Below are 19,464 nucleotides of genomic sequence, written 5' to 3' on the forward strand. Positions count from 1 at the left end.
TCCTTGTACTCAGATTTCACCATTATCTTCGTGTTTCACTGTTGTAGTCATTACATTTGGGTTATCTGCTTGCAGTAGCCCTCAGTCGGCCTAATTAATAAAGTCTTGGTTCCTGCATTGGTTGCTGTCTCATCTTCCATGACGTCAGGTAGTCAGGGGTGTAAAGCATGCAGCAGACGCCATTACATCAGTCTTTCTTGCCGTGCGGTGCACGAAGCAGAAGCAGTTTGCAAGTGTCGGTCGGCCGACTCCTGAAATTTTTGTTTTCGAGTTTCAGATCCGAAGTCTTCAACTAAGCTAAGTACCCCATTGGGGATCCTTTTTCTTGCTCTAAACCGATGTCAGTAAAAGTTAACAATTGTATTTCATGTGGAAAGCAAATACCTCATAAAGATTTTCATTCATACTGCATTCCTTGCTTAGGCCCAGACCACGATGTACCTCGCTGTCTGTTTTTGTGCCTTATTCAAACCTCAAACTATTCGTCTGTTCATTTTCGCATCTAAATATTTTGGTACTCTGTTTAATTATCCAGAAATGGTTTTGGTAAGCCACCCGACTGCCGACAGTCTGAAAAAATGCAAAATAAAGACAGAGACAGACTGCATAGCTCCAAAGCTGCCGACGACGCTTCTCCAAAGCTGGTCGCCAGTTCGCCAGTACTCTGGTGCTTTCGCAGCTCCTGATACCCACTAATTCAGATTCGCAAGCCTCTACTGTGACCCATTCGGAGTCCGGTATGCCGCGAGATGCTTCTTTGACTGGGGAACCTGCAGATGTCTCTACCTTGGATGGGTCAGGAGCTACTGTGCAGGCACTGGCTTCTGAGGGTGTATTCATGCCTACTGACTTTCATATTAAACCGACGCCATCTTCTTCTTCAAGGCCTAAAACTTGATCCATGCCTAGTAAACGGATGCCCAGACCACGTGGTCAGGCCCCTATGCCTAAAAAACAAATAAGAATGGCTGAAGATAATTAGGGAAACCACCCTTCTCCCTCTAAGAGACCTAGAACTGATTTTCCTTCTGATTCTTCTGATCAGGATTCTGAAATTTTTGTTTTCTCTGGTGACCATGAGTTGCCCTTAGCTACCTATGAGGATTGTTGCAGAGGACTCCATTCCCACTGCTTCCCCTCCAGAGGATTTTTCTTTTGGTGAAACCTTGCATATTCTTAAGGAGCTTTTTTGCTGGGAAAGCCAGGATTACTCTGACTCCAAAAAGAGGCTTAGGGAATTCGTACTCCTACCTCAACACTGGCCTTTAGCTATCCCGCCTGTACTGGACATAGTAGATGCCTTCTCAGAATCTAGCCTGGCTCCTGACTCTGTACCTCCGTCTCCCAGAAAACCTGACTGGTATTACAGGGTACCTGACTCTCAAGTTCCTTTTTAAAAATCCTACTGCGGATCCTGAGTCCATTTCACAGGGACCCAAAGGCATTAAGGCTACTACTGCCAAAAACCCTACCCCCTCTGATAGATTCCTGGGCCTTGGACAAATGGGGTAAGAAGGTATATACTTCTGCAACTTTGGCCACTAGGGCCTTAAACTGTCAGTTTCATGTGTTAAAGTATCAGCAGCATATTATTGGATTGCTTAAACAGAAAATTATGGTGATTCCTGACTGTGCTGAAAATAAAGAATTGCAAGATTTAACGCATTCTGCTGAACAAGTTGGAAAACATACTTTGCAATGTGGTTTTGATTCATTGAGGCATCTTGCAGGGCTACTGTCACTGGGTCTGTACTTAGAAGGCATGCTTGACTTAAGGAGCAATCTTTGCCAGAGCATGTTAAAGCTAAATTACTGGATGCTCCCTTAAACCAAGACTGCCTGTTTGGTAACAAAGTCGAAGTACTTAAGATGGAGGAAAAAGCTAAATCTATGCAAACTGTTAAAGATTTCCTGCAAGTACAGCCTCCCAGATTTAGTAGGCACTGGCCCTCTAAGAATTGGTCCTTTCCTGCCTCTTCCAGGCCTTCTCAGTCCAAACCCAGAACCATCAGAAAGCCCAGGCTTCAGTCCCAAGGTACTCATAGGCCTAAGCAGTGTGGGGGGGGGGGCTCCACTTCCAAAGCTGGTAGTAGTAAGACACCCCCCTATGGTAAACTGTCACAATGACTTGACTTTAAACCTTCCAAGCCCTGCTCAACTGACTGTTCCTTTAGGGGGAAAGATTGCCCTGCATGCAAAAAACTGGGAACTCATTACCCATGACAAATGGGTTTCAAATATAGTTTCCCAAGGATGCAGATTTCACTTCTACTCCTTAACAACCCCAAACGGTTGGCCAGAAATACCCCAAAATCAGTGGGCAGAGACTCAAAAGCAAGTTCTCTCTCTTCTGAGCATCAGGGCTGTTCAACCTGTCCCAGAGGAAGAATGGGGGCAAGGTTTCTACTCAAGACTTTTTCTGGTACCCAGAAAAGACTATTCCTGGCATCCTATCATGGACCTGTCTATCCTAAACACGTTTTTGGTAATTCAAAAATTCAAAATGCTAACTCTTCATCTGATGCTAGGCAAAAATGCATGGCTGGCAACACTGGATTTAAAGGAAGCCTACCTGCACATCCCAATAAGGGAATCTTGCTGAAGATACCTAGGCTTCAGAGCAGGCTGCATGTACTATCAGTTTTCTGCACTGCACTTTCGTTTATCTACTTCACCCAGGGTATTCACAAAGTGCCTACCTCCAGTCATTGCATTTTCAGACAAAGAAATATACTCATACCTGGACGATTGTCTAATTCAGGCAGAAAGCCAGGACATACTGTTAAATCATCTGGCATTTGTAAAGAAATTACTGACTTTTCTGGGGTACACCATAAACGAAAAGAAATCACATCTAGTACCCTGCCAACAAATTGTATTCATGGGAGCAAGCTTGAATGCAACTTCCCAGATGGCCTACCTCACGGCAGAGAAACAAGTTCATTTGGCAGCATACTTCAAAAAGCTGGCCATAAAGACCCAGCTATCTGGAAGGGAAATACTGCAAGCCCTGGGGTTCGTGGCCTTTTGCATTCTACTAATTCCATATGCAAGACTGCACATGAGGAAACTACAATGGTATCTAAAAAGCCTATGGTGTCAACATTTTCAGGACCTAGAATCAATGACTGCTATCATACCTTGTCTAAAGAGTTCCTCTGGTGGGCAGAATCCTGCCACCAAAAGAAGGGACTGCCATTCTTTCTACCTCCTCCTGCCAAAACCCTAACAATAGACTCATCTGATTATGCATGGAGGGCTCACTTAGCAGGGCAGTGCATTCAGAGCAGATGGAACCGGAGTCTGATGCACCTGCATATCAATCAAAAAGAAATGTTAGGTGTAATGCTCTGACAGCCTTCAAGGACCACATTCTTCCAGGAAAATTATTGGTAAAGACTGACATCACCACTGTTATGTGGTACATAAACAAGCAGGGGGGAGCCCACTCATACCCTCTCTGCAGACTAACCATGGCTCAGTGGAACACAGCCTTAAGCTACCAAGTGCACCTACAAGCTCATTTCCTGCCGGGCAAGCTAAATACACTGGCAAATGACCTAAGCAGAAATCTCATGGACCCACACGAGTGGAAACTGGATCCAAAGATATTCAACTTTTTGAGAAATGGGGAAACTAGAGATAGACTTGTTTGCCTCCCCTCAAAACTACCAATTGCACAAATACTGTACAAGGACTCCCCACAGACAAGCTTGGAAAGTGGATGCCCTGTCCTTCACATGGAAAAAACTATCTGTTTATGCCTTTCCCCCTCTGCCTCTCCTCTCCAAAGTGCTACTAAAAATCAAACAGTACAAACCAAGGACAATACTTACTGCACCAGACTGGCCACGCCAACACTGGTACCCCCTATTGCACAGTGTGTCACTACTGGAACCATGGGACCTGCCTCAGATCCATGCCCTGCTGTCCCAGCAGGAGGGCCAGATTCTGCAGCCACAGCTTCAAACTTTGAATCTTGCAGCCTGGCTAAATTTCATGATCTCTCTGTCTGCACTTTCAGCACCTTCTGTCGACGCCGGGCTAAGCCAGTGCAGAGATTCTTAAGTTACAAGACTTTTCCTCAGACTGAGTAAACAGTGTTGCGCCCTCTTCTGAAATCAGAGTGCCATCATAGATGTCTTTCTTGTGGGAAACAAATCTTCTTGTGTTATTTCTCTCTCAACTTGTGCCCTTAAAAGTCTGCACAATAATAATTTAACTTTGGCTTGGAATAAACAACACGGCTTCCAATTTTTTTTCTGCCTTCCTTGTCGGCCGGCCATTGCTGGATCAGACTTGGTTTAGCTTTGCCGCAAAAATGCCATCGGAGACTACTTGCTGACCGGTTTTTTTGTATGAAAAGGGAAGGACGCGTCTGCACACATTCTGTTCGCCACAAACCCTCCTATACAGTTCTACTGACCGGCTGAAACCGAAACCCTGCAAAGCTCTTCGGGCCCCGCATGCCTCCGACAACCAATTCCACACCACTTAGCGCTGGCCAGGGCTACACCGATTACCAAGAAGAAGCAGGAGACTACTCCACTGGCTACAGCATTCCCTACCAGCTTCTATCCTTATTCTTGTCTCTACTGAAGAAAACCTCTCTCTACTCAATCACGGGGCAGCTAAAAGCCAAAAACTTCCTCCTGCTTCAGGCTTCCAGGGCTAAGCAGCTCTGGCTTCCAGGCCCTCTCCTACTCAATTCAGCTGGAGACCTCACTGATCCTTTCTCCCAACCTCACCAAAGACAGGACCTCACAACCCCCTCCAAAACTCCTCCCCTCTCTGAGCCCCTGAACCTCATGACTCCTCTCCAAAAAGGAATTCAGATTTATCTGCCCCTCAGATTCCTCCATCTCTTCCTGGGGATCGGATTCCTCGCAGGGGACTCCATTCTGACCAAACAGACCGCATTCAGACCCTGATGAAGAGGCAGGCAATGAGTCTCCACTGATGCTCTTCTCCGAGGATTTTGAAACCTGACAGAAACTACTAAGACTCTTTTTACACTTCAAGGCAGGGTACTATCAGCCATAGGCATAGCTATCTTTTCTTACAGATGCAAAAGGATGCTAACACTGCTCCCCTGAAAACCCACCCCGCCCCTGCCAATCAGATGATGATACCACAGGGTAACCTGGATTCTCTGCACCACTTCTGCGCATTTCTATGGGCCAGAGCCATACTTCCCATGCTGCTTGTCTAAAGCCCATTTGATAGCCCAGCAGAAAATTAGAGATCCTCTCCCAAAACCTTTATATTTCTGATGGCCCTAAAAGTTAGCCATCCACTTGCAATTCTTCATGCTGCAGTACCAGGAAATTTCACATTTTCAGGCAGGTAAATTTCATTTGTCTGATAAGCTATAATGTGTTGTCCTTTCAGGATTTTTTATACCGTGAAACAGGTTCAGAATTTTGTACACTTAAGTCCTTAATCACTAATCACTCCTTAGGATTGAAACACGACAGTATGAGGCTTGTAGTAGATAGAAGGCATGCCTGCAGTGGATTCAAGGCATGCCAGGCTAAAAAGAACAATCCTCGCTAGACCACAGATGTCTAAACTCCTAGATGCCCCTATTAAGAAACAAGCCTAAACTCCTAACCAGAGGTAAAAAAGTTAGTGGTAGAAAAAGCTCCAGGATTTTCTGCAATCAAGGATTCCAGGCAGAAAAGCAGAAGGGGTCCAACCAAATTGGCCTCAGCAGACAATTGGTCCTTCAGCACAACCTCTTCCCAACAAACAGGAATTGGAGCAGGAGAGAGGCAGAGGTCAATCAAGGGGTGCCTACAGGCAGTGGCAGCCTAGGGGAACCGGCAGCACAAGCTGCGGGGGCAACTACAGTAACAGCCCAGTCCACAGCTGCGAGCACAGACACTACACTACCAGGGAACTACCGACAACAACTACAGGCACTTCATGACCTGGCCCTGGAAAAAACAAAAATTGGGCATCTTGAGACAGGAGGAAAACTTACTTTTGCTTGCAAAGGATACAGGCTACTGAGACACTTCCAACCAAAAGAGAGGAGAGAGGAATGCCATTTTCACTTCCAAATCACCAGAGGCTCTAAAACTCCAACTTACACTTAGGCCAGAAATATAGAAAACTACCCATCTATGGAAAGCTAAGGAGGAGTCTTTACACAATTCCTTCCCTTCTATAAGAAAACTAAAATCAAATTACTCTAGAAAAAAAATTCAAAGGAGGCCTATTCTCAAACATCCGCCAAGATTCACTAATCCAGCCTCTGAACAGCAAGTTCTTCAGCCTCATTGCATGGAGTCTCTAGTGGTGACTCTAGATCTCAAGTCCTATCATGTCTGCGTCCCTATACGAACAGATTGCAGAAGGACCCCAGAATTTTCCAATTACCAGCACAGGTATCAATTATGCATACCCCTTTGAATATTCTGATTGCCCAGAGGCTTATTGCAATGTGTACATTCTACTCATGGCAGCAGTCTTTAATAAATTCATGGCTATAGTAAGGAATCTAAACATACTGACAATCAAAATAAACATAAAAACATAAAGGATTTGAACTATATTAAATAAACGACTGCAAATAACATACAACAGCCCAAAAAGTGCCAACTAGCACTAGTGCCATGGGTGGAACTAACAACAAAGGTGCAGATGGCTTTTGCATAACTCAAAGAAACAAAAGCACAGACCAAAAACTGGACATGTGATAACAAGACTTCATGGCAAAAATAAAGACAAACTAGTCTTACAGTATGGAAAATATCAGGCCAAATCTTACTACACATGCTGAAGTCCTTATGGCAATCTGCCAATGGTTGATCCTACAAATTACAATGGTACCATTACCCACAATGTCTAGACCCCCACAGAATCAGCTCCAACAGCCCTGAGAATTCCTGTCACCAACTCCAAAATGACCCTGTGGTGGGCCTAGCCTGCCAGGTGATCCACAGATGCCCCAGACCATCCAAACGGGCCTCAAGAAACCACTATCAGGCACATCAGACAGACCTAGGCTGGGCCACACCATGGAAGAGGGACGCCAATCATGACCTCAATGTATCAAGGATGATGGACAAGACACATCAATCTCTAGCAGATGCTGACAGTGAGAACAGGCACATAGGCACACCCAGAGGACAGCACACCTGCTCCTCATCCAAGGACACCTGCTTCAAGACACATACACACCCAAACAGGAGGCACACAAACATACCACAGATGCCGATCATCTTCAACCTGTGGGCGGCAGGATGGAATTCTGTATCAGGAAAAGAGAATGGCATGTACCACAGCTAAGAAAGAACTACAGATGCTCAAGCCAGAACTAGACTGCATGCTCACAAATTCAGAACCATATCAAGACATCTTCAAAACCATAACCATCCAATGGCCTGATGCCAGACCCAGATACCTTCGCTTCAAAGAAAGACCACAGTATGAACTCCAAGGACCTGGACATACTGCTCCACCTCCCAGCCTGAGGGTGGACCTGACAAGCCTCTAGGGAAGGCCCCCTCAGCAGATGCCTTCCTTTCTCTCTCATTGAGCTACAAAGCCATGCTGAAGGACAGATCCATTCTCCAGAAGGTAATTTGTCAGCTCCAGTAGAGCCAACAGCCAAATGTGGATCCGATAGCCTGAAAGCATGCTGTCTCATACTTTTGATGAACTCTACTAATGTCTACGGAGCCCGCACATCAAATCTACCAACTAACAAACTACAACACCCTGCATCTATAACTTAAAAAATTGCTAAAACTTCTGCCAAAGAGTTGTTATCTCAATTACATAACCCAAAATCTTGGAGGCAGAGGGAGAAACTTATTCAGGAAAACATTCAGACAAATGGAATTGAAACATATTCAGTAGTGCAGCAAATCACACTCATGCAACTGGCACACAGGAACAAATACCTATGGCAGAACTGTTCCACATCATCATAGAGCTGGATGCCCAACTACCCCAGCGTGCCTGGTTTATACAATCAGGCGACATCCGGTGGTGACCAGACCCAGACTGGGACAGGACCCAGACTTTGGAATCGACTGAGGCAGGACAGATACTACCTTATGGGACACCCCATATACCAGGATAGCGGAACTATTCACTTTCTTCCTACTCTATGCCAATCCAGGGTATCAGGGTACCAAGCTATACATTTATCTATTTACCCACACAACCTAACCCACACCACAGGGGGAGAATTAACACACACGGGGGAAAATTACAGACTGGCTACTACCTACTACAACAGAGAACTAACCAGCAGAAAAACAGCCAAAACTAAACATATCAAGCATACCAGCAAGGAGAAAAGCAAAAGCAATTCAAAACATCAAAAAAATGATATTGAATTCATTTCAATTCTGCACTCATTTCATTTCAACTACTGAAAACTCCTATCACAACTCCACCTCACACCACAAGAGCCACTACAGCTTTCATTACGGTGGGTACCAAAGACATTTTACAAGCTGCTACTTGGAGCTCCGTGCATACATTGCCAAGCATTACAATCTTCCTTTATACTCAGGATTTGCGCAGGTTTTTTTGCAGCCAGTTTAGGGAGGATCTTAACTACACCATCATTATCTTACTCCCTCCCCCATTTGGCTGCTATTCTTCTACTCATATGTTATGACTGCAGATGCATCCTTGAAGGACATAGTACAGTTTTGTACCTACCATAAATGATGTCCCAGGTATGTATCTGCAGTCAGTCCACCCACCCTCCCTTCCCTCTGTCCTCTTCCTAGGGTACCTACTCCCCTCTCTTAGCTAGCTGGGCTATTATATTATGTTGTATTTGTATATATGTATATATTTTTATTTTTTTTTTTTGCTGTTTTGTTTTTCTACTTTTACTTTTATTTAAGCCTAGACTTGCCTGGCATCTGGGGCGAGAAAAGGAAAAAAAAATGCCTTTATGCCCCCCCCTGATGCCTTTATGACGCTGCGAAGGTGGACATGTGCCTAGTCAGTGAGAGAGACAGATGCCTCTGGCCTGCGACCTGCCTGCTGCGGCAGGACAACCCATATGTTATGACTGCAGATGCATACCTATCGGACATCTACATTTATGGTAGGTACAAAACTGTACTTTACCATCCCTCAGTAAGCAAGTCATGGTTGTCATTCTGGAGGCAAGGAGGCCTGGTACTAGAAAATCGTATGGAACCAAACACAGTGGATGGACACAACTGTGCCCAGTTTACTGCACATTCTTCAATACTTAACTGAGATGCTTCACAAGGGCCTTTCCTTCTCTTCCATCAAAATTCTTGCCTCTGCCATTTCAGCTCATTATAATACAGAGCCACACCTCTTCTCTCATCCACTGCTGAAGCAATTCCTCAGAGGGGCCAAAAACTTAAGACCTCCCAGGAGAGCCCCTACTCCAGCCTGGAACCTTAACTTTGTACTGGAAAAGCTCACTCTACCTCCCTTTGAACCAGCTGCAAATGCAGAGCTGAAATTCCTTTCTTGGAAAACAGCCTTCCTTCTAGCCATCACTTCAGCAAGAAGGGGTGTCTGAATTACAGGCCCTCATAGCAGTGGAAACTTTCATCATTCATGTGGACAGGGTATCCCTCAGGACCAATCCCTCCTTTATGCCCAAGGTGGTATCCAGTGTAGCCCTTAATCAGTCCATTCATTTGCCAACCTTCTTTTCTAATCCACAAAACAAAGGGGAACAAATACTGTACTCCTGGACGTGCACAGACCACTTACATTTTACTTGGACAGGACTAAGCCTCTCAGGAAATCTGAACAACTGCTGGTTGCATTTGCTGCAGGGTCAGAGGGGAAGGCCATTTCAAAGCAAACCATTTCTAAGTGGATAGGCCATTACATTCATTTCTGCTATAAGCACCATGGAAAACTTACCCCACTAGGGATAAGACAACATTCAACCAGGGCTGCATCCACCTCTACAGCCTTTCTCAAACATGTCCTTACCAGGGACATCCTAGAAGCTGCTACTTGGAGTTCAGTACATACCTTCACCAAGCATTACCACTTACCAATTTTTTCTAAATCCAGTGCTGGTTTTGCCACTGCTGTCTTGCAGGGCCTTATAGCAGGTCGTAATGCTATCTAATTGCCTCCTCCCCTCCTTAGCTTTGGGAATCTACCCAAATGTAATGACTGCAACAGTGAAACATGAATAACATAGTACAGTTGTGTACACTTACCATAAATGTAGATGTTAGTGTATTCACTGTTGCAGTCCTTGTTACCCTCCCACCAGCTCCCTGACTTCTATTAAGTATATGACTATACCTCTATTCTTGCTTCCTATGCTTGAAGCTTTCTGGTATATTTGCTTTTTTGTTGGAGGTGTAAGCTTGTGTACATATGTTTATAATATAAAATTGCTTCCCATTATGGGGACAGCTAACATCTGGGATAAGAAAAACTGATGTAATGGTGTTGGCTACATGCTTTATACCCCTGACTAAAATGGCAACTGAATGGCTTAAAGTCCACTTAATCCACAACAACAGATTATATGATAAACCAAAACAAGATTTAATATAAGCTTGTGAAATTGATTTCAGAAGGTTGCTGGTGAACAATACATGGTATGTCTAAGGTGTAAGAACATCGACAGTGAGGAACTGGCATTTATTAATTTGTTAAATACATGTAAAGTGCGAGTTATGAAACCCGATAAGGGTGGTGGTTTAATATTCATGGATCAGCATGATTATGTAAGCAAAATGCAAGTTGTTTTAGACAGTATAGTGTGTGAACAGGTTAGTCTCAACCAAGTGAATGGAGCCTACAGGTCAATCAATAACACCCTTAATGGTTTGTGTTTGGAAGGGAGTATTTGTATTGATAGTCTACACTACTTAACTATGCCAGCACCCATTATTCCAGAATTCTTTGGGACTCCAAAGATCCACAAAGACCTCACCAGTCCACCTTTTAGACCTGTAGTGGATGGTAGAGGGTCTATCACATATGTGTGTGCGAAATTTGTGGATGGTAAGTTAAAACCTATTGTTAGATCTGAGCCCCAAATATGCCATGATTCTTGGCATTTTCTTGAATATAAACATAGTTTTTGATGACCGTTTGTCACAGTAGATGTTAAAGATCTGTATACCGTTATTCCTCAAAAACTTGGTGTAGAATGGGAGAATTTCGCCATCTCGGGGGTCTTGACAACGAAGACATCTATGTCATAGAAAGTTTGTTGGAGTGAGTTTTGAATAACAACTTTTTATTTTTTGAGAATCAGTTTTTCTTGCAGAAAAGTGGGGTAGCCATGGGGGCTCCATGCGGTAGCAGTTTTGCTAAAAGTGTGATGGCTTACTGGGAAAGGGTATTCTTGTTTAACAACTTAAAATTTAGAGAACATGTAACTTGGTATACACGATACCAAGATGACATGTTCCTCATTTGGAAAAGCAAAGCAGTTTTAATTCAAGTATTTATAGATGAGATCATGAAGTTCATGAATTTTCTTGAATTCACCTATCAAATAGGTTCTGATGAGATAGATTATCTCGATATCCACCTTTCCAAAGATACCCTGAATAATAGATTTAGGACCACCATTTTCTGTAAGCCCACCTATTCTAATGCATTCCTACATTTTTCAAGCTGCCCACCCCTTGCATCAATAGAAAGCAGTAGTCAAGGGGCAAGCAGTAAGGGCAGCAAGAATGGTTTCTAATTTTGACTATTTCATCAAGGAATGTGATTTGTTAAAATCTATGTTTAACAAAAGGGGTTACCCTCAGGCGTTCATTGAACTTATTTTTAATGATGTTAACAAAAGATGCACAGGCTACCTTTCCCCTTTGGTTTCAAAAGGTTATGATGTCCTTTTCGATGAGCCACAATTGGAGATGGAGATTAATTCTTCCCAAGTTCCCACTGATAGGCAGGTTATTAGATTCTTGACAACCTTCTCTTTGGATTCTCATTTCATCAAGGAAATTATAATTAAAAACTGGGGGTTTATTTTAGATGACCATGCATTAAGAAGAGCCTTTGGTCAAGCGCCCCAGTTTGCCTATAGAGGTTTAAACTTGAAAAATTTAGTAGAGAATTCCAAAAAAATAGTGAAGGGGTGCACACAGGCATGTTTAAATGTGGTAGATGCCATCAATGTAACTATGTTAAAGTTACAAGAAATATAATTATTAGAGAAAGAGAATATATATTGGATGCTAAATTCAATTGTGATTCTCGAGGAGTGGTCTACGCAGCTGTGACCACTGTGAGGCTTTCTATATAGGGAAAATGGAAAGGAAAATTAAACGAATCTATGAACATATATATAGTATCAATAATTCTGTCATCACGAATGCCTTAGCTAAACATATTGTGGATTGCCCAACACATGGGTTTTTGTTTGTAGTTTTACAAAAAATAGAGAGGAATTTAAGAGAGCCCCTGGGAGCTGACATTAGAAGAAGCTGAACTTACCTGGCAAATTCGGACAGGTGCGTACACCCTACCGGGGTTAAATGAAGCCCTGTCCATTAAGTGCCTGCTTAAAAAGAAGGCTTTGGCTAGGTGAATAGTTTAGTGTAAGGAGAATAGGTGGATTTAAGGTGTACACGATCCATCATGTTGGTTTGTAGTCTGTTAATATCACCTGCTTAGTCCACAGTATCAACAATGTGTAGTATCTCATATGTGCCTAAATGCTGGTGATTTAAACTGTGTTGTAATGAGGTCTTTTAGTGGGTATGGTTTGTATACATCGGCAAAGCCTTTGTTTTTGTTCTAGTAGTTCAAAAAAAAAAATTCTTTTAAAGAATGGTTAGTTGATCTAACAATATTGGGGCATGTTTTCCACTACTAATAAGTAAAGATTTCAACTATTAATGTTTTAATATGTAGGTTTATATGTATGCAAGAATTTGTTGGTCCTTCAAGTGGACTGTTGGTCTCACATATCATGTTTTACTTCAGAAAAATATAGTACATTAGATCTATGAGCGACTTAACATAGCCGTATCTTGACCACGTAAAGGATACAATTTTAAGGTGTTTATAGTACACAAATTCAGTATTGTCATTATTATTTTCATTTTTATTTCAAAATATGTTTTATTTCTCTTCAATGATGGTGCTGTCAAGTTGCTTAAGCATCCTAGTGTGTTTTAAGTTGGAGTAACCCCCCCTGTAGCTTTAATTCTTAATGCTTGTGTTTGACATCAGGAGGGATGACTAAGTCTATTGTTAGTTTGTTTTTTGAATTGTCTTATAAGGTGTTTTTTCTAAGTATTTTACTGTTTGTAGTCTGAAGAAGCTGGAACATTATTCCAGCGTAAGCGCTTACATTAAATCTTGTTTTGGTTTATCATATAATCTGTTGTGGTGGATTAAGTGGACTTTAAACCATTCAGTTGCTGTTTTACCCAGTTTGTTTTTGCTGTTACTTTTTTATACCCCTGACTACCTGATGTCATGGAAGATGAGACAGCAATCGACGCAGGGCCCAAGACTTTGATAATCAGGCCGACTGAGGGCTACTTGCCAGCAAATAACCCAAATGTAATGACTGCAACAGTGAATACACTCTAACATCTACATTTTATGGTAAGTGTACACCGCTGTACTTTTTGTGCCTTGTTCAACCCCCAAACTATTCGTCTGGCTATCTTTGCAGCAAATTATTGTGGTACTCTGTATCCATACCCCGAAATGGCTTTAAGCCATCTGACTACTAATCTTCCGAAAAAACGTAAGGATAAAGACAGACACAGACCACATAGGTCCAAAACTGCTGACTATGCTTCCGTTAAGCTAGTCGCCAGTCTGCTGGTACTCATTGAGGCGCTTTCGCAGCCCCTTTTACCAGCTACTTCAGATTTGCAGGCCTCTACTGAGACCCATTCGGAGTCCGGTATGCCACAAGATGCTTCAAGTATGGAACCTGTGGATGTGTCTCTACCTTGGATGGGTCCAGAGCCGTTGTGCAGGCACCGGCTTCTGAGGGTGTATTCAGGCCTACAGACATACATTTTAAACCAACGCCATCTTCATCCAGGCCCAAAATTCGCACCACACTTAAAAAAAACTGACATCCAAACCGCATGCTCAGGCCCATATGCCTAAAAAACAAATGCTTAGAATGGCTGAAGACTTTATTACCTTAATTAGGGGAAGCCAGTCTTCCCCCCTCTAAGAGACCTAGAACTGATTTTCTGTCTGATTCTTCTGAAATCTGATATTTCTGTTCCTTCTGATTACCAGGATTTGCCCTTGTCTACCGATGAGGATTCTGATGCAGAGGATTCCATTCCCTCTGCTTTCCCTCCAGAAGATTTTTCTTTTGGTGAAATCTTGCACACACTTAGGGAACATTTCCGCTGGGAAAGCCAGGATTCCAGAAAGAGGCTTAGGGAATTCTTACTCCTTTCTCAACACAGGCCTTTAGCTATCCCTTCTGTTCTAGACGTTGTAGATGATGCTTTCTTGGAATCTAGCCTTTCCCCAGACACCTTACCTCCAGCTCCCAGAAAACCTGACATGTATTACAGAGTACCTGACTCTCTCAAGTTCCTCTTCAAGAATCCTACTGGGGGTCCAGAGACCATTTCCTAAGGACCAAAAAGCATTCAGGCTTCTGCTGCCAAAAATCCTTCCCCTTCTGATAGAGATTCTAGAGCCTTGCACAGATGGGGTAAGAAGATATACACTTAGCTACCTTGGCCATTAGGGCTTTAAATTGCCAGTTTCATATGTTAAAGTACCAGCAGCATATTATGGGACTGCTTAAACAGAAAATGATGATTCCTGACTGTGCTGAACACACAGAATTACAGGATTTAATGCATTCTGCAGAACAAGTTGTAAACATACTTTGCAATGTGGTTTTGACTCTCGAAGCATCTTGCAGGGCTGCTGTCACTGGGGTCTGTACTTAGAAGGCATGCTTGGCTTAAGGAGCAAAACTTGCCAGATCATGTTAAAGCTAAATTACTGGATGCTCCCTTAAACCAAGACTGCCTGTTTGGCAACAAAGCAGAAGTAGTCTGAAAAAGGATGGAGGAAAAAGCTAAATCTATGCAAACTGTTAGATTTCCTACAAGTACAGCCTCCCAGATTTAGTAGGCATTGGCCTTCAAAGAATTGGTCTTTTCCAGTCACTTCCAGGCCTCATCAGTCCAAACCCAGGAACAGCAGACCACCTAGGTTAGTCTCAGGCTGTGCACAGGCCTAAGCAGTGGGGGGCTCCCACTTCCAAAGCAGGGAGTAGCAAGCTACCCCCTATGGAAAAATGGCACAATGACTTTAACCTTGACTATTCCAAACCCTACCCAACTGCCTGCTCCCTTAGGAGGAAAGCTTGCCCTGCATGCAAAAAACTGGGAACTCATTACCCAGGACAAATGGGTTTTGAATATAGTTTCCCAAGGATACAGATTCCACTTCCACACCCTATCAACCCCAAATGGTTGGACTGACCTACCCCCAAATCAGTGGGTGGAGGCCCAACAGCAGGTTCTCTCTCTCCTATGTATCAGGGCTATTCAGCCATTCCCAGCAGAACAAAGGAGACAAGGTTTTTATTCAAGACTTTTCCTGGTACCCAGAAAAGACAACTCCTGGCATCCTATCCTGGACATCTCTATTCTAAACACCTTTCTGGTAATCTCAAAATTCAAAATGCTAACACTTCAACAGCTGCTTCCTATGCTAGGCAAAGATGTCTGGTTGGCAAACTTGGGCTTATTAGAATGTGCAGGTAAGCTTCCTTTAAGGTAATCCTGCAAGGGAATACCTACACTTCAGGGCAGGCTCATTGCACTATCAGTTCTCTGCACTTCCCTTTGGCTTATCTACTGCGCCCAGGGTATTCACAAGGTGTCTAGCTCTAGCCATTGCATTTTGCAGGCAGAGAAATATTCAAATTATTTTATTCCACAAAACAAAGGAGAATGAATACTGCACTCTCTGGACATGCACAGACAACTTAGATTTTATTTGGACAGGACTAAGCCTCTCAGAAAATTTGAACAGCTGCTAGTTGGCTTTGCTGCAGGGGCAGAGGGGAAGGCCATTTCAAAGCAAACCATTTCAAAATGGATAGCCCATTGCATTCATTTCTGCTACAAGCACCATGGAAAACCTACCCCCCAGGGGATAGGATCCCATTCCACCAGGGCTGCTGTTACCTCTACAGCCTTTCTCTGAGGAGTCCCTGCCAGGGACATCCTAGAAGCTGCTTCTTGGAGCTCTGAACATACCTTCACCAGGCATTACCACTTGCCTATTTTTTCCAAATCCAGAGCTGGTTTTGCCACTGCAGTCTTGCAGGGCTTAATAGCTGGGCCTAATGCTCTCTAACTTCCTTCTCTCTGCCTTAGCTTTGGGAATCAACCCAAATGTGATGACTGCAACACTGAAACAGGAAGAACATAGTACAGTTGTGTACACTTACCATAAATGTACGTATTTGAGTGTATTCACTATTGCAGTCCTGGTTACCCTCCCTCTAGCCCCCTGACTTCTCTTGGCTCTACCTTTCCTTCTTGTTTGGTGTATTTAAGTTTTCTGGTGTATTTGTTTTTTGATGGAGGTGTACCATAACACATAATTGTTTCCCATTGTGGGGGCACCTGACATCTGGGGCAAGAAAAACTGATGTATTGGTGTCTGCTGCATGTTTTATACCCCTGACGACCTGATGTCATGGAAGAAGAGAGAGCATCCGATGCAGGAATCAGACTCTGGTATTTAGGCCGTCTGAGGGCTACCTGCAGGCAGATAACCCAAATGTGATGACTGCAACAGTGAATACACTTGAACATCTACATTTATGGTAAGTGTACACAACTGTACTTCCTATCATCTGCAACATATGCATTATATGCACTGTTCTTGTTGAGCTATTGTATTGAATGTGTTGTATGTTGTATATTGTATGTATTGTGTCTTTAGTGTGGAGCTTTTCACCCCAGGCCTCTGCTGAAAATGGGTTCACTATGGCCCAGTGGACCATCCAGTAAACAAATGCAAATAAATGTTGCAGCAGCATGGTCTATTTAGTCTCATTTGTGTGCCTAACAGTGAAGGTTCTAGCTTTGCTTTTGAGTTCACAATACTGTATCTTTGTTTTATTTGCTTGTAGTTTTTTCATGTTCAAATAGTGGTGTGGTATAGGGGATACCCAAGCCACAGGTCCCATTATGCACCATATGAGCTGAAGAACATGTGAATAGAAGTAAAATGCTGCTGATTTGAGCAGTTATGAAGAGTACTAAAGTGTAAACCAAGGAAGGGAATTTATAAGGTTTTAAGTATGCAAAGTACAGAAAGTTTAGGACTGGGCTTCATCTTCTGATATGGTGAGTACTAGTACTGCTAGATGGCTAAATTGCACTATGCATCTGTGTTAAATGATCTGGTAGCATGTTTTCTGTACATAACTGACTTTTTTCATTCCCAAAGGTACAACTGCTTGTAACAAGTCAAGATGTCGAGAATTACAAGCAGATCAAACAGGATCTTGACCAACTCCGCTCCATTGTGGAGAAGTCTGAGCTGTGGGTTTACAAAGGATTATGCTCCAGTGAACAGATGGATGTGACTGTAGGGGAAAATGAGCACAAGAAAAAGGTACTCTGGAAACAACTGTCTTTAGAGATGATATAAATCTGTTTTTGGTTTATTATAATAGTTATGAGGAGACCTGGTGGTAGGCATTTAAATGCTTCTGTGAATAGCCTTAGCAATACCATTACCTATAAAAAAACATTTAGATTAGGAGTGGGGTTTAAATGGTCATTGCAGTGCATGGAGAATGTTTTTACTTCACTAACAGCTTCCTCCTTAAAGCCTTTTGATGGTTTTAGCTAATACTCGCGTCGAGATGCTTCAATACAAGTCTGGATGTTGAGAGCTTTTACTGGACTACTCAGACCAGAAAATAAGTTCATTCATTGGTTAAAAAAAAAGCAATGAGACGTTGAGATTAATCTGCAGGATACATGTGATCTTAAGGTGGATTTAATCAGGACAGAATCTGTGGAATCCAGATTTTGTTGAACAAGCAGTGTTTGGAGTGTGTTTGCAGAGCTGTGGGTGTTCAGTGCTTTTCATCCCAAAAACTTTGCAATGTTTGAGTTTAATTACTTTACATTCATAGATGTATCAGAAAATTTAGCGAGTTAACTGCTGTGATGCATTTGTGTCCTCATGCCTTTAGACCATTTTTCAATAAAAGCTTTATAAACATATTAAACCATGGCCCCCATTTAAAATTGTGAACAATTGAATTGCGTTTACATTTGTAGCATGAAAATATACACACTAATATAAAAGTAAAGCTGTAATTAGTTAACATTGTTCTGCAGTACATAAATATTTCCTTTGTAACTATTTTCATTGACTCCAGCATAAATTGTACAATTCCCTTCAAACTCACTCCTGATCATTTTCTTTGTTTTCACAAATTCCATGCATTTCTATTAAATTTGCTGCTCCTCTTTTCTGGAAATTTCACCTCCAGTTCATTTTTACATAATTTCATATTTCAAATACAGTCAGTTTAGGTTATTTCCATTTCCCAGTGATTGTTTTTAGCAAATGTTAAATGTTAAGTATTTACTACATCTAGGTATTTCAGATCATGTATCCCAGCTCAAAAGAATTTTTATAGTTTCAACTATTTGTTTCTCTAACATTTGTCAAAGTACTCTACAAATAACTTAAAATCATACAGCTCATTATTCTGGAAAAAAAATGCCCCCAGTTAACACCTCTTTCCAATCACATCTCCAGTATTTCCTGTCTACCTGGGAAAAAAATCCTTTGAAGTCTACTTGAGGTGTAAAATTAACTGTGTAAACACTTCATAATCTAAAACAGTCTGCACTCTGCATACGTTATGGCCTCATTTCCTCCCATTGTCCCTTTGGGGGGATTGAAAGGCAGTTTATAGTTTTTTTTTCTAACCTCTGATTATAGTTATGCAGTATTTTACATGAATTACTTATTCTCCCCTTGTCATAAGTAGCTTATGTTATTGACTTTCAATCTCTACTGGAGCTGCTTTTTCACATGGCACTCATCTGTGTGTTCACAGTTTCTGATCCCTGATAGAGAAAGCAGTCTCTGACCTGCATGTCAGATTTCTGCTTTCTCTCATCCCGCCTGTTTCTTTTCCCCATCAGGCTGTTTGTTCCCCCTCTCGCCTGTATACTGATGGTAAAGTCTTTCGTCCATTCCTACACTGGTTTAGTTCTTGGAGTACTGTCTGCTGCCTTGTAGTAATCTTTCCCTTAAGATGTTAGCCTCTAAAATCTTAAGTGTCTCTCAAACTCCACTCCCCCTTTCACCAACCCTTTTCACATTAATTGTTGAGCCTCGTCTTCTACCGTTATTAGGTATTCCATAAATATTCGTAATTATTCCTTTTCTTGGTTTCCTCTCCTGCTTTTATACAGATTTTCAGAAATTTTCCAAAATACCTTTAATACTTCTATA

General features: G+C 42.4%; 1 protein-coding gene across 1 annotated transcript in view; it reads left to right on the plus strand.

The window, feature by feature from the left end:
- The window catches only part of ITPR1 (inositol 1,4,5-trisphosphate receptor type 1), a 2,510,606-nt gene that overhangs the window by 974,266 nt on the left and 1,516,876 nt on the right, over positions 1 to 19,464 (plus strand). Inside the window, exon 24 of the mRNA XM_044076407.1 lies at positions 17,428 to 17,595. Coding sequence (XP_043932342.1) covers positions 17,428 to 17,595 — 168 coding nt within the window. The remainder of the gene's footprint in view (positions 1 to 17,427; positions 17,596 to 19,464) is intronic.

The sequence above is a fragment of the Protopterus annectens genome, chromosome 7.part0 (assembly GCF_019279795.1).
Source record: "Protopterus annectens isolate FY-2018-M chromosome 7.part0, PAN1.0, whole genome shotgun sequence".
NCBI classification, from domain to species: Eukaryota; Metazoa; Chordata; order Ceratodontiformes; family Protopteridae; genus Protopterus; species Protopterus annectens.